Source organism: Salmo salar, chromosome ssa03, assembly GCF_905237065.1.
Source record: "Salmo salar chromosome ssa03, Ssal_v3.1, whole genome shotgun sequence".
NCBI lineage: Eukaryota > Metazoa > Chordata > Actinopteri > Salmoniformes > Salmonidae > Salmo > Salmo salar.
The window spans coordinates 65,815,926-65,840,767 of NC_059444.1; the positions used below are offsets into that span (position 1 = coordinate 65,815,926).

At 47.1% G+C, this 24,842-nt stretch overlaps 1 protein-coding gene across 12 annotated transcripts in view; it reads left to right on the plus strand.

Annotated features, from left to right (window-relative positions):
• LOC106601250 (myocardin-related transcription factor A) overlaps window positions 1–20,259 on the plus strand; it is a 51,454-nt gene extending 31,195 nt beyond the window's left edge. For 8 of the 12 annotated variants that reach the window (XM_014193309.2, XM_014193308.2, XM_045715134.1 and 5 more), the window contains 14 exons: window positions 8,200–8,255; window positions 8,405–8,480; window positions 8,706–8,921; window positions 13,399–13,676; window positions 13,822–14,075; window positions 14,186–14,351; window positions 14,448–14,891; window positions 15,011–15,811; window positions 15,958–16,167; window positions 16,275–16,391; window positions 16,745–16,894; window positions 17,001–17,090; window positions 17,246–17,303; window positions 17,406–20,259. In XM_014193309.2, coding sequence (XP_014048784.2) covers window positions 8,200–8,255; window positions 8,405–8,480; window positions 8,706–8,921; window positions 13,399–13,676; window positions 13,822–14,075; window positions 14,186–14,351; window positions 14,448–14,891; window positions 15,011–15,811; window positions 15,958–16,167; window positions 16,275–16,391; window positions 16,745–16,894; window positions 17,001–17,090; window positions 17,246–17,303; window positions 17,406–18,001 — 3,512 coding nt within the window. In that variant the 3' untranslated portion in view covers window positions 18,002–20,259. The remainder of the gene's footprint in view (window positions 1–8,199; window positions 8,256–8,404; window positions 8,481–8,705; window positions 8,922–13,398; window positions 13,677–13,821; window positions 14,076–14,185; window positions 14,352–14,447; window positions 14,892–15,010; window positions 15,812–15,957; window positions 16,168–16,274; window positions 16,392–16,744; window positions 16,895–17,000; window positions 17,091–17,245; window positions 17,304–17,405) is intronic. The other 4 variants (XM_045715137.1, XM_014193307.2, XM_045715139.1 and 1 more) reach the window with 1 other exon arrangement.
• Window positions 20,260–24,842: the final 4,583 nt, after the last annotated feature.

A 24,842-nucleotide genomic window follows, 5' to 3' on the forward strand; every position in this document is an offset into this window, starting at 1 on the left:
CAGTAGAGGAGAGGGTGTGAGGAGATGGCAGAGAATAGGAGACGCTGTGAGGAGATGGCAGAGAATAGAATAGGAGAGGAGCGGCTGTGAGGAGATGGCACAGAACAGTAGAGGAGAGGGTGTGAGGAGATGGCAGAGAATAGGAGACGGTGTGAGGAGATGGCAGAGAATAGGAGACGGTGTGAGGAGATGGCAGAGAATAGGAGACGGTGTGAGGAGATGGCAGAGAATAGGAGACGGTGTGAGGAGATGGCAGAGAATAGGAGACGGTGTGAGGAGATGGCAGAGAATAGGAGACGGTGTGAGGAGATGGCAGAGAATAGGAGAGGAGACGGTGTGTGGAGATGGCAGAGAATAGGAGAGGAGACGGTGTGTGGAGATGGCAGAGAATAGGAGAGGAGACGGTGTGTGGAGATGGCAGAGAACAGTAGGGGAGAGGGTGCGAGGAGATGGCAGGGAACAGTAGGGGAGAGGGTGCGAGGAGATGGCAGGGAACAGTAGGGGAGAGGGTGCGAGGCGATGGCAGAGAACAGTAGGGGAGAGGGTGCGAGGAGATGGCAGGGAACAGTAGGGGAGAGGGTGCGAGGCGATGGCAGGGAACAGTAGAGGAGAGGGTGCGAGGAGATGGCAGGGAACAGTAGAGGAGAGGGTGCGAGGAGATGGCAGGGAACAGTAGAGGAGAGGGTGCGAGGAGATGGCAGGGAACAGGAGAGGAGAGGGTGCGAGGAGATGGCAGGGAACAGTAGGGGAGAGGGTGCGAGGAGATGGCAGAGAACAGTAGAGGAGAGGGTGCGAGGCGATGGCAGGGAACAGTAGGGGAGAGGGTGCGAGGCGATGGCAGAGAACAGTAGAGGAGAGGGTGCGAGGAGATGGCAGGGAACAGGAGAGGAGAGGGTGTGAGGAGGTGGCAGAGAACAGTAGAGGAGAGGGTGCGAGGAGATGGCAGGGAACAGGAGAGGAGAGGGTGCGAGGAGGTGGCAGAGAACAGGAGAGGAGAGGGTGCGAGGAGATGGCAGGGAACAGTAGAGGAGAGGGTGCGAGGAGATGGCAGGGAACAGTAGGGGAGAGGGTGCGAGGCGATGGCAGAGGAACAGTAGAGGGAGAGGGTGTGAGGCGATGGCAGAGAACAGTAGAGGAGAGGCTGTGAGGAGATGGCAGAGGATAGGAGAGGCTGTGAGGAGATGGCAGAGAACAGTAGAGGAGAGGGTGTGAGGAGGTGGCAGAGAACAGTAGAGGAGAGGGTGCGAGGAGATGGCAGAGAATAGGAGAGGAGAGGGTGCGAGGAGATGGCAGGGAACAGTAGGGGAGAGGGTGCGAGGAGGTGGCAGAGAACAGTAGAGGAGAGGGTGCGAGGAGGTGGCAGAGAACAGTAGAGGAGAGGGTGCGAGGAGATGGCAGAGAACAGGAGAGGAGAGGGTGCGAGGAGATGGCAGAGAACAGTAGAGGAGAGGCTGTGAGGAGATGGCAGAGGACAGGAGAGGAGAGGCTGTGAGGAGATGGCAGAGAACAGTAGAGGAGAGGCTGCGAGGAGATGGCAGAGGACAGTAGAGGAGAGGGTGCGAGGAGATGGCAGAGGACAGGAGAGGGAAAGAGTAGCAGTCACAGGAAAGGCATTGGTCTGCTAAATGACCACCTTACGGCAGGTGAGTCATCATGTCTCCTGACTATTTCCTTCGCTCCCCCTCGTCCTCTCGCTTCCCTCCTGAATACATATTTAACCTCTAGGTCTGAGTATCACTTCAAAATAGGTCCTCCTTGCTGGTACTGTGTGTGCAGACAGCCACTTCTCTTTCCTCTCATTCCCTCTTACATTTTTGGTGTAGTGCACTTTGTATGGAATAGGGTGCCATTTGGGACACCAGTCTCTGTCTTATGCAATCCCAGGGTGGCACCACTCCATCCAATCAGAGAGCAGTGAGGAAGTGGTCTCATGTAAAAGCTATGTTTTTGTTTGAACCACAGAAAAAGAGAAGCGCTAAATGAGGGTTAACTGTAGGGGTGATGCTCAGTGTCAGGCTCCTCTGATCACTGCTGACCGGAGGACTGGTTCAGTCGGAGGCCTGCAACATTTTCTACTCACCACCTCAGAGATACGTACACTACATGAACAAAAGTATGTGGACACCTGCTGTGCAAGCCAGTCAAGTTCTTCCACACCGATCTCGACAAACCATTTCTGTATGGAACTCTTTGTGCATGGGGGCATTGTCATGCTGAAACAGGAAAGGGCCTTCCCCAAACCATTGCCACAAAGTTGGAAGCACAGAATCGGCTAGAATGTCACTGTATGCTATAGCGTTAACATTTCCCTTCACTGAAACTAAGGGACCTAGCCCGAACCATGAAAAACAGCCCCAGACCATTATTCCTCCTCCACCAAACGTTACAGTTGGCACTATGCATTGGGGCAGGTTGCGTTCTCCTGGCATCCACCAAACCCAGATTAGTCCGTCGGACTGCCAGATGGTGAAGTGTGATTCATCACGCCAGAGAACGCATTTCCACTGCTCCAGAGTCCAGCTGACGCTTGTGGCTGAAATAGTCCACTAATTTGAAGGAGTGTCCACATACTTTTGTATGAGCCAATTGGCTCTTTGTCCAGACAAACATTAGCCTGAATGTGCACTGTTGGGTGGATAACATAACATTCTAGGACGTTGGCTAACAGTCATATGTTTGCTTACGCACATTGTTACGAGTGTATGAAAATGAATTACTAAGTCAAGATAATGGGATTTTCCATAGCGTATACGCTCTAACCTAGAAAACAGTGAAGCATATTCAGGACGCACACACATGTCTCTGTGGAGAGACATTTAGATTTTTGCAATTTGAAGCATTTGTCTAATTCAAGATAACAGTGAAACGTATTGTCAAGCCTTCAATTACAGGAATCAAAATGACCTTTAAAATAGAACAGATACTTTATTGTCCATTTTGGGCAGTTTAATGACGGTTGATTGTTTTTATTAGATGGCTGTTTTAGCTAGTGATATCACATACCATGTATTGAATTAAATAACAATCATGACTGTTTCTCATGGTTGGAATCATTTAACAGTATTTGTGCGACTGCATGCGTGGTTAGCCGGCTGTGGTGTAAGGGTGTGTTTGTGTCACACTGAGTGAACCTGGGCTATAATAAGCAGGCCTGGTGATATCCTACCTTACATGTTATTTATATCCACTTTAAGACATCGCGTGCTGCTTCTAGTAAAACTGCAGAGAAGACGTGATCCACACACCATCATGCATGAAACACTCTTCCTCGCGCTCACAGATGCACTTAGGTGACTCGTTATTCTGCATGCATAAATACATCACGGTCCATGATGTTCATAAGCTTAGCCACAGATACAGACACAGTCAGTCCATTTAGGAGCGCAGGGAAGGACTGAGAAGAATTCTTTCACCATGTACATTTCTTCAGTGGCGAGTGGTCAGGATGTACAGTGTTTTGCTCAAGAGGCCAGATATATATTTCGCAGTCATGTTGGTTGATTAGTTGGTGAAGGAAGGTTCAGGAAACCCTTTCAACAATGAATACCTAATTAATGAAGATTAGGGTGCTATGCTATGAGAATATGAGAGCAACAGCAATTATTGTTTTATTATCTTTCATTAAATTCAATTAGAAGGTGTAATGAGGGTCATTTTGTTTAGTCCATACGTCTTGGTTACATAATGGGTGTTGTGACTAGAAGTAAGGGGAGGAAGCCGGGGAGGAAGCCAGACAGGAAGTGAAAAAAGAGAGTGAAAGTGGGGTTCATGTACAGGTAGTTGCACAGACCAACACCCAGCATCAGATTAACACGTTCAACTCCACAATAAAAACACAACAACAGACTTCAACCAGATGTAAACTACTCAGGATAACACCTAACTCTCAAAGTCCTCCTGATTTCAGATCCTGGAATGGCTCTTTGATGTTGTCAGCACAATGCCTCGATAATAAAGTGGGCTGTGCTTTTTACTGGTTGGCTCTCCTCTGTGTCTTTCTCACTTAAACACCCACAGCCCCCGAGAGCCGGCCCCTTCCATTACAATAGTTTGATTTTCAAATCAACCCCCGAGGAAGAATACAGTGCCTTGCGAAAGTATTCGGCCCCCTTGAACTTTTCGACCTTTTGCCACATTTCAGGCTTCAAACATAAAGATATAAAACTGTATTTTTTTGTGAAGAATCAACAACAAGTGGGACACAATCATGAAGTGGAACGAAATTTATTGGATATTTCAAACTTTTTTAACAAATAAAAAACTGAAAAATTGGCCGTGCAAAATTATTCAGCCCCCTTAAGTTAATACTTTGTAGTGCCACCTTTTGCTGCGATTACAGCTGTAAGTCGCTTGGGGTATGTTTCTATCAGTTTTGCACATCGAGAGACTGACATTTTTGCCCATTCTTCCTTGCAAAACAGCTCGAGCTCAGTGAGGTTGGATGGAGAGCGTTTGTGAACAGCAGTTTTCAGTTCTTTCCACAGATTCTCGATTGGATTCAGGTCTGGACTTTGACTTGGCCGTTCTAACACCTGGATATGTTTATTTGTGAACCATTCCATTGTAGATTTTGCTTTATGTTTTGGATCATTGTCTTGTTGGAAGACAAATCTCCGTCCCAGTCTCAGGTCTTTTGCAGACTCCATCAGGTTTTCTTCCAGAATGGTCCTGTATTTGGCTCCATCCATCTTCCCATCAATTTGAACCATCTTCCCTGCCCCTGCTGAAGAAAAGCAGGCCCAAACCATGATGCTGCCACCACCATGTTTGACAGTGGGGATGGTGTGTTCAGGGTGATGAGCTGTGTTGCTTTTACGCCAAACATAACGTTTTGCATTGTTGCCAAAAAGTTCGATTTTGGTTTCATCTGACCAGAGCACCTTCTTCCACATGTTTGGTGTGTCTCCCAGGTGGCTAGTGGCAAACTTTAAACGACACTTTTTATGTATATCTTTAAGAAATGGCTTTCTTCTTGCCACTCTTCCATAAAGGCCAGATTTGTGCAGTATACGACTGATTGTTGTCCTATGGACAGAGTCTCCCACCTCAGCTGTAGATCTCTGCAGTTCATCCAGAGTGATCATGGGCCTCTTGGCTGCATCTCTGATCAGTCTTCTTCTTGTATGAGCTGAAAGTTTAGAGGGGCGGCCGGGTCTTCGTAGATTTGCAGTGGTCTGATACTCCTTCGATTTCAATATTATCGCTTGCACAGTGCTCCTTGGGATGTTTAAAGCTTGGGAAATCTTTTTGTATCCAAATCCGGCTTTAAACTTCTCCACAACAGTATCTCGGACCTGCCTGGTGTGTTCCTTGTTCTTCATGATGCTCTCTGCGCTTTAAACGGACCTCTGAGACTATCACAGAGCAGGTGCATTTATACGGAGACTTGATTACACACAGGTGGATTTTATTTATCATCATTAGTCATTTAGGTCAACATTGGATCATTCAGAGATCCTCACTGAACTTCTGGAGAGAGTTTGCTGCACTGAAAGTAAAGGGGCTGAATAATTTTGCACGGCCAATTTTTCTGTTTTTTATTTGTTAAAAAAGTTTGAAATATCCAATAAATTTCGTTCCACTTCATAATTGTGTCCCACTTGTTGATGATTCTTCACAAAAAATTTGTTTTATATCTTTATGTTTGAAGCCTGAAATGTGGCAAAAGGTCAAAGTTCAAGGGGGCCGAATACTTTCGCAAGGCACTGTAAACAAACGTTTGAGATGGCTGTAGCGTAGCAGGGCCGTTACATGTTATAACTGCTACGTAGCAGTCCCTCTTGTACCCTAACAGCAGGGCAGTGTGTCAGCAGCGAGTGGGTTGGAGGCCGGTGATGCGGGCGCTCACGCAGATAAATGGGGCTTTTGGCTCTGACCTCATCGCCCTCCCGCTCCTCTCTCCTCACTGACAGACAGGCACGCTGGAACCGCACCGCCCAAGGAGGTCATGTACCCATCCAGGAGGCTAGGGGGCACAGGGGTAGAGTCCTAGGGGTGTGGGGGCAACAGTGATGTGCCCATGCTCAACGGGGTGAACTGAGGCTTGTACTGGTACTATGAGGCTGACCTGGGGCCAACTGACCTGACCCGCCCGGTCAGAACACAGACTATGCATTGGAGGGAGGGAGATGAGGGAGGGAGAGCTAATGTGTTACTGACAATCTAGCTAGCACTCTATTTATCGCTGTCTCTTGTCTGCTCTGACTGCAGAAGCAGGTTACTTGTCACTTCTCCCCACAGAAACAAGGTACTGCAGGTACCTATATGATAGCTCAATATACAATACATGCATTATTCTATAGACCGGGAAGCAATATGTAGTGGCTGGAGTAATTATCAAACAGTGGAAAATCACATTCAGGGAAAACCCGTTGATGTCTCCATTCCATTCCCACCTTGTGACTGTCAGACCATGAAAATGGAAACCTGCTATTTGACTCATGAATGACTAGAGGCATACTGATATGCTATTGGTTTTGAGTACTCAAGTGTAAAATGTAAAGTACACTGCTCAAAAAAATAAAGGGAACACTTAAACAACACAATGTAACTCCAAGTCAATCACACTTCTGTGAAATCAAACTGTCCACTTAGGAAGCAGCACTGATTGACAATAAATTGCACATGCTGTTGTGCAAATGGAATAAACAACAGGTGGAAATTATAGGCAATTAGCAAGACACCCCCAATAAAGGAGTGGTTCTGCAGGTGGGGACCACAGACCACTTCTCAGTTCCTATGCTTCCTGGCTGATGTTTTGGTCACTTTTGAATGCTGGCGGTGCTTTCACTCTAGTGGTAGCATGAGACGGAGTCTACAACCCACACAAGTGACTCAGGTAGTGCAGCTCATCCAGGATGGCACATCAATGTGAGCTGTGGCAAGAAGGTTTGCTGTGTCTGTCAGCGTAGTGTCCAGAGCATGGAGGCGCTACCAGGAGACGGGCCAGTACATCAGGAGACGTGGAGGAGGCCGTAGGAGGGCAACAACCCAGCAGCAGGACCGCTACCTCAGCCTTTGTGCAAGGAGGAGCAGGAGAAGCACTGCCAGAGCCCAGCAAAATGACCTCCAGCAGGCCACAAATGTGCATGTGTCTGCTCAAACGGTCAGAAACAGACTCCATGAGGGTGGTATGAGGGCCCGACATCCACAGGTGGGGGTTGTGCTTACAGCCCAACACCGTGCAGGACGTTTGGCATTTACCAGAGAACACCAAGATTGGCAAATTCGCCACTGGTGCCCTGTGCTCTTCACAGATGAAAGCAGGTTCACACTGAGCACGTGACAGACGTGACAGAGTCTGGAGACGCCATGGAGAACGTTCTGCTGCCTGCAACATCCTCCAGCATGACCGGTTTGGCGGTGGGTCAGTCATGGTGTGGGGTGGCATTTCTCTGGGGGGCCACACAGCCCTCCATGTGCTCGCCAGAGGTAGCCTGACTGCCATTAGGTACCGAGATGAGATCCTCAGACCCCTTGTGAGACCATATGCTGGTGCGGTTGGCCCTGGGTTCCTCCTAATGCAAGACAATGCTAGACCTCATGTGGCTGGAGTGTGTCAGCAGTTCCTGCAAGAGGATGGCATTGATGCTATGGACTGGCCCGCCCGTTCCCCAGACCTGAATCCAATTGAGCACATCTGGGACATCATGTCTCGCTCCATCCACCAACGCCACGTTGCACCACAGACTGTCCAGGAGTTGGCGGATGCTTTAGTCCAGGTCTGGGAGGAGATCCCTCAGGAGACCATCCGCCACCTCATCTGGAGCATGCCCAGGTGTTGTAGGGAGGTCATACAGGCACGTGGAGGCCACACACACTACTGAGCCTCATTTTGACTTGTTTTAAGGACATTACATCAAAGTTGGATCAGCCTGTCTTGTGGTTTTCCACTTTAATTTTGAGTGTGACTCCAAATCCAGACCTCCATGGGTTGATAAATTGGATTTCCATTGATTATTTTTGTGTGATTTTGTTGTCAGCACATTCAACTATGTAAAGAAAAAAGTATTTAATAAGATTATTTCTTTCATTCAGATCTAGGATGGGTTGTTTAAGTGTTCCCTTTATTTTTTGGAGCAGTGTACATTATGATGTCATTGCCTGGTACATGAGGACATGCGTTTCTAGCCACTTGTTTTTTTAAACATCAGCATGAACATACACTTTGCCCTGTTAATGTCCTCTCTCTCTCTCCAGCGCTGAAAAGTCCAGCTGCCTTCCACGAACAGAGACGAAGTTTAGAGCGAGCGCGGGTGAGTTTCTCTTCATACTCCTCTCACTCTTTGTGGTGTCTGTCAGATGAACACTTTTAAACTGACCCTCAACGGTGAACTGGTTAAAAAGTGAATCATTTCTCCCCTTCTCTCTTCCTCTTTTCTCTTCCTCTTCTCCCCTCTCCCAGACTGAAGACTACCTAAAGAGGAAGATCCGAAGTCGGCCGGAGAGGTCGGAGCTGGTCAGGATGCACATTCTGGAGGGTGAGTTTCTCAGACAGCGCCCCCTCCCTGAGCCAGAGGGTGCTGCACCTGAAAAATGTAGGCTACAAAATAAATTCCCACAATTGTTTGCTCTTCCATTCCATTAGCTGATATTGAGTGCCATAACTGGTAGCTGTGCTGTGTGCTTGTAACTTCGTATCTGCATCATTACATAAGCATTGACGTTGAAACTCACAGCTTTGATTTCCTGGTTCCCTGATAAAGATCACGTGCCTGATGGTTGTTGGCTGGCTAACCCGCTGTGTGCTGTGTGTTCAGAGACGTCGGCGGAACCCTCCCTCCAGGCCAAACAACTGCAGCTGAAGAGGGCCCGTCTGGCTGACAACCTCAACGACAAGATCTCCCACCGGCCCGGCCCCATGGAGCTCATTCACAAGAACATCCTGCCTGTACACAGTAGCATCAAACAGGCCATCATAGGTAACTAAAGCAGCAGCATCAAACAGGCCATCATAGGTAACTAAAGCAGCAGCATCAAACAGGCCATCATAGGTAACTAAAGCAGCAGCATCAAACAGGCCATCATAGGTAACTAAAGCAGCAGCAGCATCAAACAGGCCATCGTAGGTAACTAAAGCAGCAGCAGCATCAAACAGGCCATCATAGGTAACTAAAGCAGCAGCAGCATCAAACAGGCCATCATAGGTAACTAAAGCAGCAGCAGCATCAAACAGGCCATCGTAGGTAACTAAAGCAGCAGCAGCATCAAACAGGCCATCGTAGGTAACTAAAGCAGCAGCAGCATCAAACAGGCCATCGTAGGTAACTAAAGCAGCAGCAGCATCAAACAGGCCATCGTAGGTAACTAAAGCAGCAGCAGCATCAAACAGGCCATCGTAGGTAACTAAAGCAGCAGCAGCATCAAACAGGCCATCGTAGGTAACTAAAGCAGCAGCAGCATCAAACAGGCCATCGTAGGTAACTAAAGCAGCAGCAGCATCAAACAGGCCATCGTAGGTAACTAAAGCAGCAGCAGCAGCATCAAACAGGCCATCGTAGGTAACTAAAGCAGCAGCATCAAACAGGCCATCGTAGGTAACTAAAGCAGCAGCATCAAACAGGCCATCGTAGGTAACTAAAGCAGCAGCATCAAACAGGCCATCGTAGGTAACTAAAGCAGCAGCATCAAACAGGCCATCGTAGGTAACTAAAGCAGCAGCATCAAACAGGCCATCGTAGGTAACTAAAGCAGCAGCATCAAACAGGCCATCGTAGGTAACTAAAGCAGCAGCATCAAACAGGCCATCGTAGGTAACTAAAGCAGCAGCATCAAACAGGCCATCGTAGGTAACTAAAGCAGCAGCATCAAACAGGCCATCGTAGGTAACTAAAGCAGCAGCAGCAGCATCAAACAGGCCATCGTAGGTAACTAAAGCAGCAGCAGCATCAAACAGGCCATCGTAGGTAACTAAAGCAGCAGCAGCAGCATCAAACAGGCCATCGTAGGTAACTAAAGCAGCAGCAGCAGCAGCATCAAACAGGCCATCGTAGGTAACTAAAGCAGCAGCAGCAGCAGCATCAAACAGGCCATCGTAGGTAACTAAAGCAGCAGCAGCAGCAGCATCAAACAGGCCATCGTAGGTAACTAAAGCAGCAGCAGCAGCAGCATCAAACAGGCCATCGTAGGTAACTAAAGCAGCAGCAGCATCAAACAGGCCATCGTAGGTAACTAAAGCAGCAGCAGCATCAAACAGGCCATCGTAGGTAACTAAAGCAGCAGCAGCAGCATCAAACAGGCCATCGTAGGTAACTAAAGCAGCAGCAGCATCAAACAGGCCATCGTAGGTAACTAAAGCAGCAGCATCAAGCAGACACAGTACCACTCCATATTATGTAGCCACACTAGCAAATGAGCTCTCATGATGATCACTACACTATTCTATCATTTCAACAGCATCAAACAGGTTCTTGTAAGAAGTCCACCATTCCACAAGCCCCATGTTTCCAATTGCCACAATTCACAAATTTGCTCACTAGCGTGATGTGAACATCTGCTGAATAAGCAAAAATAGTCCACCCAGTGAAACTCTATATGAAGGTCGTCAAGAACAGGTACTGAATAAAATCTCATATGAACTCTGCTCACATCGGACCCAGTCACATTAATACTGTACATCTGTGTGTGTCTCAGTGTATGTGTGTGTATGTACAGTACATTCAGAAAGTATTCAGACCCCTTGACATTTTGTTACGTTACAGCTAAAATGGATTCAATAGTTTTCCCCCCCTCAATCTACACACAATACCCCATAATGACAAAGCAAAAACAGGTTTTTAGAAATGTTTGCTAATTTATTCAAAATAAAAAACTGCAATATCACATTTATATAAGTATTCAGACCCTTTACTCAGTACTTTGTTGAAGCACCTTTGGCAGCGATTACAGCCTCAAGTCTTCTTGTGTATAATGCTGCAAGCTTGGCACTCCTGTATTTGGGGAGTTTCTCCTATTCTTCTCTGCAGATCCTCTCAAGCTCTGTCAGGTTGGATGGGGAGCTTCGCTGCACAGCTATTTTCAGGTTTCTCCAGAGATGTTCAATCGGGTTCAAGTCCGGGCTCTGGCTGTGCCGCTCAAGGACATTCAGAGACTTGTCCCAAAGCCACTCCTGCGTTGTCTTGGCTGTGTGCTTAGGATCGTTGTCCTGTTGGAAGGTGAACCTTCACCCCAGTCTGAGGTCCTGAGTGCTCTGGAGCAGGTTTTCATCAAGGATCTCTCTGTACTTTGCTCTGTTAATCTTTCCCTCAATCTTGACTCGTCTCCCAATCCCTGCCGCTGAAAAACATACCCACAGCATGATGCTGCCACCACTATGCTTCACCTTAAGGATGGTGCCAGGTTTCTTCCAGACATGACGCTTGACATTCAGGCCAAAGAGTTCAATCTTGGTTTCATCAGACCAGAGAACCTTGTTTTTCATGGTCTGAGAGTCTAGGTACCTTTTGGCAAACTCCAAGTGGACTGTCATGTGCCTTTTACTGAGGAGTGGCTTCTGTCTGGCCACTCTAACATAATGGCCTGATGGTGGAGTGCTGCAGAGATGGTTGTCCTTCTGGAAAGTTATCCCATCTCCACAGAGGAACTCTGGAGCTCTGTCAGAGTAACTATTGGGTACTTGGTCACCTCCCTGACCAAGGCCCTTCTCCCCCGATTGCTCAGTTTGGCCGGGCGGCCAGCTGTCTTGGTGATTCCAAACTTCTTCCATTTAAGAATGATGGAGGCCACTGTGTTTTTAGGGACCAGAAATATTTTGGTACCCTTACCCAGATCTGTACCGACACAATCCTGTCTCTGAGCTCTACGGACAATTCCTTCGTCCTCATGCCTTGGTTTTTGCTGTGACATGCACTGTCAACTGTGGGACCTTATATAGATAGGTGTGGGCCTTTCCAAATCATGTCCAATCAATTGAATTTATCACAGGTGGACTGCAATCAAAAGGGATGATCAATGGAAACAGGATGCACCTGAGCTCAATTTCGATTCTCATAGCAAAGGATCTGAATACTTATGGAATAAGGTATTTCTGTTTAAGTTTAATACATTTGCAAACATATCTAAAAACCTGTTTTCACTTTGTCAGTTTGGGGTGTTGTGTGTACATTGATGAGATTTTAGAATACGGCTGTAACGTAACAAAATGTGGAAAAAGTCAAGCGTCTGAGTACTTTCCGAATACACTGTGAATGCACTGTATGTGTGTTAAAACGGGAGAACCTCTGCTTGTCCCTCCTGGCCATGTCCTCCAGCCAAAATGAGTATATTGATGTTCAAGTTGGCATTCTCCCACCATGCCCATCTAGAAGGGCCTTGCCTGCCTTCAGATGCTTCAAAGCTGCTGCCAAGCATGGAGATATCATTGTTAACCTTAGATATGTATTTACACACATACCGTAAATTCATGACTGTCTGATGAGCAGGGGCCAACCTCATTGCCAACCTCCCCACTGCGGGCCCCTCATGGGCGCAAATTATATTAATCATACAAATGTTTGTTCGCATTTGTGCATTCATGGATCACAGAAACATGTTGATTTCAATTTCACACAACACTATAAAATGTGAGAGTGTCAGTTTGCGTGTTGGTGTGTGGCTGTGTTTGTGCACGCATCAAGACATGACTTGGCTGGATTAAATGTAAAGGAAATGTATGTTCGCATAACAGGTAGTCTCTACTGTGCTGTTAAACCGAGAGATAAATGAGATGATAGAAACTGGATTGATTGCTGTGAAGATGAACGTAAACATGTCTGAGCGTCAGGTTCCAGCATGGTTCAATCTCAGGGGATTGCCCCTGCTGTCGGTGGTTCTTAATAACAACAATCAAATTACAGGCAGTTATATCCACACAGAACAAGCACATGACCTAAACCTGTGCTGCTTTCCACACTCTCAGCCACACAAACACAAACACACACACACACGGCGGTGCAAAGGGGAAGCCATCAAATGATTGGTTCAGGAAGAGAATGAATCAAACCCCATATTGGTTATTCATCATCTCCCACTGATGGGAAATTAATAGCCAACGGTGCTCGCTGAGCGCTCCAACTGCCTGCCGTCAGTAAATAAAAGATCCATAATGGTCTTTGTCAAAGGCGTGGGGATGTACCAGCCATATACAATGTGACGATAAAGCCCCGGGCCCAGCAGGCCTCCATCTCCTCCTGCTGCCACTGCAGGAACCTCTGTTGATGCTGACTGACTGATTAACTGACTGACATGGCTAATGTTGACACAAAGCCTGGCTTTTTTTTACATGGCTCTCTCACACTACATCACAACAACGATGGTGGCTCATTATTCTACTTTCTCACTATTTATTTCCCTCTTTTTTCCCCCTTCTCTCTTTTCACTCTTTTGTTCTTTCTTCTCTTCATCCCTCTTTCTCTCCCTCAGAGACAGACTTCCCCAAGGTTGCTGGGGAGATATCCTCCTTTGATGAGGACAGTAGTGATACTCTCTCTCCTGATCAGCCCATTGGTCAGGAGTCTCCGCTGGGCCACGCCCCTCTGCCCTCTCCCCACGACGCCCTAGCTTGCAACAGCACCCCCACACAGTTTCTCACTCAGGTTCCTCCGCCACCCCCTCCTCTTCCTCCCTTCTATGGGCCCTGCCAACCAGTGAAGTTGAGCAATGGGACAGCAGTTCTGAGAGCCGCCCCTGCACTGATCAAGGTTAGTGGCAGCTGTCACGGCTAATTATGAGTATTGTACCAAAGCCCATTGTATTTGTATTATTAGTTTAGCATTACTTCTGTTGTTAACAGTAGACTAGTCCAGTGTTTAATCCACTACGTCTCAATGATCTTTCCCCCTGCAGTCCCAGCCAAAGCCCACCTCAGAGCGCCCCCCTCAGCGATCCAAGAAGCCCAAGGACAACAAGCCCAAGGTGAGAAAGCTGAAGTACCACCAGTACATCCCCCCGGACCAGAAGGCCGACCACGAGCCGCCCCCTCAGCTGGACTCCACCTACGCCAAGATCCTCCACCAGCAGCAGCTCTTCCTCCAGCTGCAGATCATCAACCAGCAGCAGCAACACTACAACTACCACACCATCCTTCCTGCACCGCCCAAGTGAGTGAGTGTGTGTTTGCGCGTGTGTGTATACAATTGCTTCACATACTCATCAACTACAGCCTGTATCCTATCCTATCATCGTTTTGACTCATGTTTTTTCTCTCCAGACCACTAACAGATCAACCACCTCCCACCAATGGCCCCTCTCCTTCTCCGGCCGTACCCGCCCCCTCGACATCCTCCTCCAGTCAAAGTGCACCAAGCCGGCAGAATGTCACACATGTGGGAGGGGCCACACCAGGTTCTTTGCCTTCTAACCTGGACGACCTGAAGGTCAGTAAAAGCCGTTGCATTTATCAAGAGTTGACTGTTGACAAAACCAACTGTGTCTAAACATTTCACATTCTGACACCTTCTTTTGTCCTCCAGGTGGCTGAACTGAAGCATGAGCTCAAACTGCGGAGCTTGCCTGTATCAGGCACCAAGAATGACCTCATCGAGCGGTTGAGGAACTACCAGGCTCAGCAGAACAGTCGTGGTGGTGGTAGTGCAACAACTACAACAGCAGGGGGTGCCACAGGGTCTGGGGCCGGAGCTCCCAAAACCAACCACCCAACACAACAACAACTACTACTACTACAACAACAGCAACTTTCCCAACACCAGGCCCTGTCCTCTGTGGTCCACCAATCAGGAGATGCAGGTGTGGTAACCTTGGCAACCTTCCCGTTCATGACCTCTGCTCCACAGCAGATCATGCACTTCGGCAGCACTAGCTCCTCCCCGCCTGTCTCTCCTGCCCCCTCGGACCGCTCACTAGCTGGGATGAGCCCAGACGAGACGAGCTGTAATGGAGACTCATTTGGGGAGATGGTAGGTCTCCTTTCTATATCAGATGTGTCCTTACTTTAAAAAAAATATATGTTTTTATAGTGCCCAGAAATCAGGTTTTATAGTTTGAATCTTGAGACTACTTTTCTCTTTCCAAATAGGTAAGCTCTCCCCTCACCCAGCTAAGCCTCCATCCCTCCCCCCAGCACCTTGGCACTATCAAAGAGGAGTTGAGTGGCTCGGCCCCAACAGCCTGCCAGTTCTCCATGGCTGCTCTGCAGAAACGCCTGCAAGTAGCACCCCCGTCTGTGAACAAGGACCAGATGCTGCAGGAGAAGGACAAGCAGATCGAGGAGCTGACGTGCATGCTAAGGCAGAAACAGCGGCTGGTGGAGACCCTGCGCGTCCAGCTGGAACAGGGCAATAGAGGGGGCCGGGACGCCCCCCCAGAACCCCTGGGCCTTGTCAGGGTGAAGGAAGAGCCCCCAGACATCCCCAGCATCCCCTCCACATTTTGCCCCATTGCCCGCTCCCCGACCCCTTCCCAGTGCCACATGGAGGTCACCAAGATGACCATCAAGCAGGAGGTCGGGGATGTGGAAGAGGCTGTGGAGCCGTCCTTGGAAGCCCCACCTCAGCAGGTGCAGCTGGAGCAGATCCAGGCGCAGCAGCGGTCGCAGCTGGAGCAGCTGAAACTCCAGCAGATGCAGCAGATCAACGCGCTGCAGCTGGCACAACAGCAGGCCCTGCAGCAGCTGCTCCTACAGCAGAACCAGCAGAATCTGCAGAAACACCGCTCACAGCAGAGGAAGAAGAAGTCCCACAAGCAACAGCTCAAGCAGCAGCAACAGCTGCTGTCCCAACAACAACAGCAGATACAATCAAAGAACCAACAGCTGTTACATTCAAAACATCAACATCAGCAGATATTGCAGGCACAACAACAGCTGAAGTCACAACAGGTCAGTGGCAGTCAAAACAACTCAACGGCTAGTCACAACAAGAGCTGCAGACAGTGACGGCAAAACAAATGTGATCCCAGTCAAAATAGTCAGTGTGTCACCTTGTGTTTTGTCTCTAACAGACTATTGCCTTTGGTCTCTTCCAGGTGTCTCAGATGTTCCTCAATCAGCAGTCGCGCTCCACCACTTCCTTCCCCTTGGATCTCCTCAAGACACACTCCACACCTACCCTGGTGACAGACAGCAACGGCAACCATTTCCTCATCGCACTGACCAATCACTGTGCCGAGAGCCAAGGGAGTGAAACGCCACAAGGCACTCCACAGGGCAAAGCAACCAATCGCATCATACTGCAGGCAAACATTTAAATCCCTCTTTCACTCAAACCTAATGTTTTTGTTTAGGGACTCCTTGTGCTGCTTACTTTTCGTTCTCACGCCTTTTCTCTCCTTGGTCTAACCAGAGACTGCAGTCAACTCCCACCAAGCTGCCCAGCCAATCCCCTCTTCAGTTGTCCAGCAGTGACACCCAATCAAAACCGAAAACTCAACCAGGCCTCGTGGAACAGCCAACCAGAAAGGTAAGGGAAAGGTTCCAAAAGCCTGACATGTAGGATGTCCGTTGAACAGCGGTCAATGGAGCCTCAATTATGGTGGTGACTGGCTTGTTGCTAATGTCCCATTAAGTGAGAGAGTCATTCAGAATTGCCCCGGTGACTCCAATAATCGTCTGTGTTATGTGAATTAATGATGTAAACCCTGTAATACACTGATAGCATCCTTGATATATAAGAGCTGATAACTAATGTAATAGTGATTATTATTCTGGTAATTACTGTAATGATATTCCTCATCTTTGTGATTTATGTTTTAAACTCAGAATGAAGCTTTCAGCTCATTTGAATCTCAGCTAATTAAGATTTATTTTGCTTAGGGACAGAAGGTGGGGCTGCAGGTGTCAACCAATCACTCCCCAGGGGTCGCACTCTCCTTCTCTGCCCCACCCAATCTCCAGCCTTTCTTCCCCAATGATGACTCCTCCCCTTCTGAAAAAGACGCCTCCCCCTCTCCTCCAGCTCAAACGGTAATTGTGAACTTGTTAAAACTTGTACTGTAGTTGCAGTTCTCTAAAGGGACAAGTTAACAGTATACATTTTTAAGACATGAGAACATTGTTGTATTTCCATCAGGAGGATTTGAGTCCAGGTCTTGACCATGAACCCCTGTTCAGCCCTCCTTCTCCCAAACAGACGCCCTCCCCTAACCCACCGGATGACAAGGTAACCCACGCCGCCTGGTTGTCTCTCTGTTTCTATGTTTGTGTCTCAGAGGTCTCATTATGGACAACCATGCCGAGACTCTTGCTCTTCTGTATTCACCTCTCAACTCAGTGGCTGTGTCACGTTTTACTATTCTCCCTGTGTCTTGCTCCCAGGATAATGGATCCACCCAGCATATGGACGACCTCTTCGACATCCTCATTCAGACAGGAGGTGAGTGTTGAATGCCGATAGAGAAGGAGAGCTCCTCCTGGTTTCCTGATTCAATATTTGTCTCCTACTGGTTGACATTTCTTCTCTCTCCTCCTCTCCCAGAAATCTCAGCCACCTTCAAACCAGCGCCCGACCCTTCCCTGGCGCGATTGCGCCCCAACACCCCTTCCCCTTCCCACTCTCAGGCCCCCTCCCCTCTCCAGCTGCAACTCCACTTCTCGCCCCCTACCCCTCCCGAACCCGAGACCCCCAAGCCGGGCCCAGGGGAGGAGGAGGAGCTGCAGGCGCCAGCCACCGTTGACCAGGACGTAAGCAACACAGGAAGTGGACGTCTGGAGGACTTCCTGGAGAGCACCACGGGCAAACCCCTCCTGGGGGTAGAGCCTGGCGGGCCCCTGACCCTGATTGACGACCTTCACAGTCAAATGCTGAGCACACCCAGCATCCTGGACCACACATCTTCGCCCATGGACACCTATGAGCTGTCGGGCTACACGGCCAACCCCCCTGGCCTGGACTTCGGAGACCATGCCCTGGACAGCATGGATTGGCTGGATATCACCATGGGAGGGGCGAGCAACGAGATTGCAGGGCTCGCCCCACTGGGTCCCCTGGGCCCCCACACGCCCCCCAGCGTCTTCTCAGCAGACTTTCTGGACAGTTCAGACCTGCAGCTCCACTGGGACTCCTGCTTATAGCCCTGGACAGTCTTACAGTGTCATCCACACGGATGGATGCTGATGTTACGTTGTCAGACTCTCTCTTTTCTCAACGTACGGTACAACGACTCAAAAACACACTGGCTCTACTGCACTCTGAACTCAGTCCCTCTTACTGAATAACACTTTGATAGAATTCTTATGTGTACGCTTACGTTCTATAAGGCAGGCCCTCTTACACACGTAGCTTATACAGTAATACCTTTGTTAACAAACCCTGTGGACCGTAGTTGATGATGCTCCTTTATCTGAGCCTGTCAGCAGCTTACCGTAGCTACCCATTTAGACTATTGTCTATGTTTATTATTGCCCTTAGTAGTATAAGTAATAGTATGGAGATATTGTAACAATGTTGAACCAGTAATGTGAGAACAAGACGATAATCACGTCTGTCTAGCAGCTTTAGGGTTAAAAAACCACAACCTACTTATTTTCATGAGAACTTTAGAGGAGATGATCAGGGAAGCCAAGGTGAAGGAGAATCAAGTAGCTATTTGTTAGCATGACTGCATGCAGGAGTCAGACCATGGCTCCAGTGTAGCAGTCTGGTGAGCGCAGCTCTGGCTGAGTAGGAGAACTGCAGGAGGAGCCTGGTACAGAGGAGAGACACACAGACAGTGATATTTGACTAAAATGTATTTTTGCCCATAATATGGGGTGTATTTTGGAATATATTTGAAAATGCCAGGAAACATGATTTCATGTTTTAGAACACGTGGTCTTACTCTCTTAGCTTTAATGATATTGCTCTAGAACATCATGACAGACGTGATAGGATTTTATATATTTGATAAAAATGAGAACCTGCTTTTTTTTTACGGAGGTATTGCTGCTACGTAGTGTACTTTATCTCCTTGGACGTAGGTTAATTTCATAGACACGCAGAACTATGTCAGCCAGTACTGTAGCTAAAGTAAGTTATGGTTAAGAGATTGCAAAGACGGAAATGTTTGTTTCATTTTAACCTATATAAGCAATTAAGTATGCAGAGATGACGTGTTTCATGTATGCTGTAGTCCACTCCATCAATTATAGTGATGCCTACTGAACCAGGAGCTGCAGTGGTGAACCACGAATGTTGTGTTATTATTTTGGGTGCCACTTAACATCAGGACTGTATTATTATTCATATGTACTGTATCAGTACCTTTGCCAAACAATTTTTTTAGAAAGTCCTCCCTATAAATTCTTGCTGTAATATACCAATTTAGACACTGAAAATGTATTATAATGCACAGTTCTTTTTTTGACCTGACTCCATGTTAGGCAATGGAGCACTACGAAGTACACGGTTTACTGTGACAAATTCTGTCAACAGTGTGAACTCTGTATCCGGAGTTAGAATACCCATTTTTTATTTTATTTAACCTTTATTTAACTAGGCAAGTCAGTTAAGAACCAATTCTTATTTACAATGACGGCGTACCCCGGCCAAACCCGGACGACGCTGGGCCAATTGTGTGCCGCCCTATGGGACTCCCAATCACGACCGGTTGTGATACAGCCTGCATTAGCATGGTCTCAGACTCGCAATCATACAACACTGCACACACACATGCCCACATGCTCAATTTTGAGCATCGCTTGCTTGTTTGAATGTATTATCCTTTTCATGGTTTGTTGCATATCACCATAAACATACATTCAAGATATGCTTCTCTCTCACTTCTCCTGTGTGTGTGTTTGTGGTGGGGGCGGACAGGCAGTTTCTGTCCAGTATATCCTCCTCTTTGACTTTGCCCTCATGGTGGCCTGACTGGTGCTGTTGAATGGAAAACCCTCCATGGTAGAGAGATTGTAGACCAGTCAGCCCCGATCTGCTGTATTAGGGATTCTGAAATGCTCCATTTTAAGTTGTCAAAACTTGAGGGATTTGGGGATTGCTCTGGGGAGGGAAACTGGTTGGGCTTCTTCATGGTTTGGACATTTTATTATGTATTTTCAATTTTTTTTGAAAAGTAATTGATTAAATTTGATAAATTGTGGTTTACAGCGTGGATGTTTGGGGGCCACAGCATGGAATGAGAGTTGAAGATGAACATTTTGAAAAAGCGGATACTGTGAAGTACTCATTTAGCACCAGAATCCCCCTAGAGCACGTTTCTCCAACTGGCGGCCCTTGTCCCGAATTTGACCAGTGGGTGATTTTATTTGGCCCCCCAAATTTTCTGAGCAAAATAAAGTACAATATATAATTGTTTTATTGTTGGACATAAAAGACTAAAAACACGAGCAAATCGGCTTCAAGTTATTTTAATAATGGAAGTCAGTTCCGAAGAATTCCCATGCACAAGAGATATACGTTCATATACAAATGTATGCAAGGTTTGAAATGATTACATCTGTTTTGTGAAATATTTGTAAATATGTTCCAGCCCCCTGACCATCCACTCAAGAAAAAATTGGTCTGCAGCTGAATCTAGTTGATGATCCCTGCCCTAGAATGACCAAACTACTGTATTACAACTAGCCCATAGATATAGACCCTGCTTTGCAACTGTCCACTTTCATGTGCTCACTTTTTTTGTCTGTGTGTCTGCAGGTATACTGACGAGGAGAAACACAAAGGTATATACAATTGGTATTGGTTTTCCACATGTTATGTAGATCACATGTATCATCTTTGTATACATTATTTTATTTAATGCTTTCTCTAAACCTTACAGGACTCGGTCACAGCAGCCATCGTCCTCTTCCCTTACCTCTTCAATGAAGATCCAAAGGGCTTCTGGACACTTGTCAAAACTGAACTCTTTCAATAAGCAGTTCATATCCCCCCCCTCCCCCAAACATTTTAAGGAACCATTAAAGGATTCTTTGAAAGCGTTCTAGTTCTCCTCTAGCCCCTCCCATATTGTCCCTTTCATTTAATTAACCAATCTGGAACCCCAATTAATTTTCCAGCTTTTATTTTCTCAGTGAAGAAGTGTCCCGTCTTTCCAGTTCCTCTTGCTACTTTATTCCTGACTGTAATTGAAGCTGAAACAATAGTGTGCAGGTCTCTGAGTATTGAGTAAGATACTTTATTCCTGACTGTAATTGAAGCTGAAACAATAGTGTGCAGGTCTCTGAGTATTGAGTAAGATACTTTATTCCTGACTGTAATTGAAGCTGAAACAATAGTGTGCAGGTCTCTGAGTATTGAGTAAGATACTTTATTCCTGACTGTAATTGAAGCTGAAACAATAGTGTGCAGGTCTCTGAGTATTGAGTAAGATACTTTATTCCTGACTGTAATTGAAGCTGAAACAATAGTGTGCAGGTCTCTGAGTATTGAGTAAGATACTTTATTCCTGACTGTAATTGAAGCTGAAACAATAGTGTGCAGGTCTCTGAGTATTGAGTAAGATACTTTATTCCTGACTGTAATTGAAGCTGAAACAATAGTGTGCAGGTCTCTGAGTATTGAGTAAGATACTTTATTCCTGACTGTAATTGAAAACGTCACTCGAGACCCCCCGCCACACCACCCACCCACATCATGCCTCCTCCCATCCCACTTAAGTCATTCCGGATGCATCCAATCGCAATGAATTCCTCCGCATTTAATTCATTTTCTGCTCTGAAATAGTCCATCAGGTTTTATGGGCTGTCTAACCCCACCCACTACTCCATCACAGATCACCCCTCTTAAACCATACATATTGATTAGGGTCACTTGTGTCTTATGAAGTGGTGGGGGTACCTACCTGCCATTGTTGGGGGATTGAAGCAATTTCTCTGGAATTAATTTGACAAATGACAATCATCCGGTTGACATTAGTGGGGATAAAAGAGTCCTGTAGAGGTAGAGCTGCAAATTGAGTTGATTGACGGAGGTACAGTACAGACTTGGAAGGGAACCAAATGCTTTTTTCTTTCCTGCGTTACCTCTTCTGGCCACCAGGGTGTGATGTGACCTTCAAGCAAAGGGTGCCTGATTTCCTTCCAAATGGGAGAATAGCAGTGCAGGGGGACTATGCAGCTCTTCAGGAGTGCTCAAATTTAATTGAGTTTATGAAACGGTGGATGGGAAGATCGATGGAGCCCATCCATCTAATATACTGAGGTCGCTGTCGATGCCCCCCTCCAGATAGACAGGGTGTCCAGCCGTCCACAGACCATTACAGGACCACCGCGCCACTCAGAGCACGGCGCCTGCATATGTCAGTTGCGTGACCCGTGTCTGCTCTTATCTATTTCTCTTCGTCCTCCATGTTTTCCATCCACACACTTCCCTCTCTCTCCCTTTTCTTAAGCCTGTCGTTGCAGCCTGGGACCTCCCTGCCTGTGCACTGACAGCTGCTGTGTGCAGACACTGAGCCAATGAGATTGATGGAGCTGTCGCTGGCCTGCAGAGTGTGTGGGCGTGTGTGTGTGTGTGTGTGTGTGTGCGCGTGCAAGAGAGAGCATGTGTCGAGAGGGAGGTTTGAAAGGCTCGATATCCTCCGACTGCAGTCCAATCACCCCTTACTGTTGTGCCAGACTGTTGCCTGTCTCAAACCCCCTATTCTGCTCCCTCCCCTCAGGCTCAGCCACCCCTCAAGGCCCCCCATTCTTGCCGCACAATTAACAATCAATCAGCAGTATTACAATCACAATGCTGGTTCCTCATGTGGTGGGCTTATCTCTCTCTTAGTCAGCCCTCTCTGGTTTTGCTGTCGCTCTTGTCTCTTTTAATTTAGTGCTGTCTGTCTTTCTCTGTCTCTCTCATGTTCAATTCCTCCAGTTCTGCTTCCGTCTTTCCTTCTGGAAACATCACTCCTTTTTTCCCCACTTCCATTCGTTCTGCTCCTTCTTTCATTGTCCCGTGCTGTCTTATTCTTGCTCTTTCTTTTCCTCTCCCATAGCTTTATGATTTATTCATTTCCTTCATTATTGACTGCAGTCCCTTTTGTGTTCATGGTCTCCCTTATCTACACAGCCTGGTCTCACAAACTAGGGGTAACATAATAAATGTAAAGCCTGGAGACTGAAATTGGTATGATTTGTTGCTTTTGGTATGTTTGCATAAGACAAGAAACAAAAGGAGTAAGGGTGGATGGTCCATCCGGGTGGATGGGTGGGATAATGCGACCGTCTAGCAACAATGCGACTGTCTAGCAACCCAAAGGTTACGTGTTTTGATTCTCATCATGGATAACTTTAGCATTTTAGCTCATTTGAAAGTACTTACTACTTTTGAGATACTTTGCAACTATTTAGCATGTTAGCAAACCCTTCCACTAACCTTAACCCTTTAACCTAACTCCTAACCCAGACTATTTGCATTGCCCCCCCCCCCCCCAGCCCCTTTACGCGGCTACTATTCTCTGTTTATTATCTATGCGTAGTCACTTTAACTCTACCTACATGTACATATTACCTCAATTACCCTGACTAACTGGTGCCCCCGCCCTTTGACTCTGTACCAGTACCCTCTGCATATAACCTCGCTATTGTTATTTTACTGCTGCTCTTTAATTATTTATTACTTTTATTTCATATTTTTTACTTATCTATTTTTTACTTAACACGTATTTTTCTTAACTGTATATTTGGTTACAGGCTTGTAAGTAAGCATTTCACTGTAAGGTCTATGTGTTGTATTCGGCGCATGTGACAAATCAAATTTGATTTGAACCCCTAGCCTAGCGAACTTTAGCTAGCTAACGTTAGCCACAACAAATTGGAATCAAATCAAATTGTATTTGTCACGTGCGCCGAATGCATCAGGTGTAGAGCTTACAGTGAAATGCTTACTTACAGGCTCTAACCAACAGTGCAAAAAAGGTATTAGGTGAACAATAGCTAAGTAAAGAAATAAAATCAACAGTAAAAAGACAGGCTATATACAGTAGCGAGGCTATAAAAGTAGCGAGGCTACATACAGACACCGGTTAGTCAGGCTGATTGAGGTAGTATGTACATGTAGATATGGTTAAAGTGACTAGGCATATATGATGAACAGAGAGTAGCAGCAGTGTAAAAGAGGGTGTGGTGGGTGGCGGGACACAATGCAGATAGCCCGGTTAACCAATGTGCAGGAGCACTGGTTGGTCGGCCCAGTTGAGGTAGTATGTACATGAATGTATAGTTAAAGTGACTATGCATATAAGATAAACAGAGAGTAGCAGCAGCGTAAAAGAGGGGTTGGGGGGGGGCACACAATGCAGATAGTCCGGGTAGCCATTTGATTACCTGTTCAGGAGTCTTATGGCTTGGGGGTAAAAACTGTTGAGAAGCCTTTTTGTCCTAGACTTGGCACTCCGGTACTGCTTGCCATGCGGTAGTAGAGAGAACAGTCTATGACTGGGGTGGCTGGGGTCTTTGACAATTTTTAGGGCCTTCCTCTGAAACCGCCTGGTGTAGAGGTCCTGGATGGCAGGCGGTTTAGCCCCAGTGATGTACTGGGCCCTACGCACTACCCTCTGTAGTGCCTTGCGGTCAGAGGCCGAGCAATTGCAGTGATGCAACCAGTCAGGATGCTCTCGATGTTGCAGCTGTAGAACCTTTTGAGGATCTCAGGACCCATGCCAAATCTTTTTCGTTTCCTGAGGGGGAATAGGCTTTGTCGTGCCCTCTTCACGACTGTCTTGGTGTGTTTGGACCATTCTAGTTTGTTGTTGATGTGGACACCAAGGAACTTGAAGCTCTCAACCTGCTCCACTACAGCCCCGTCGATGAGAATGGGGGCGTGCTCGGTCCTCCTTTTCCTGTAGTCCACAATCATCTCCTTTGTCTTGGTTACGTTGAGGGATAGGTTGTTATTCTGGCACCACCCGGCCAGGTCTCTGACCTCCTCCCTATAGGCTGTCTGGTCGTTGTCGGTGATCAGGCCTACCACTGTTGTGTCGTATTT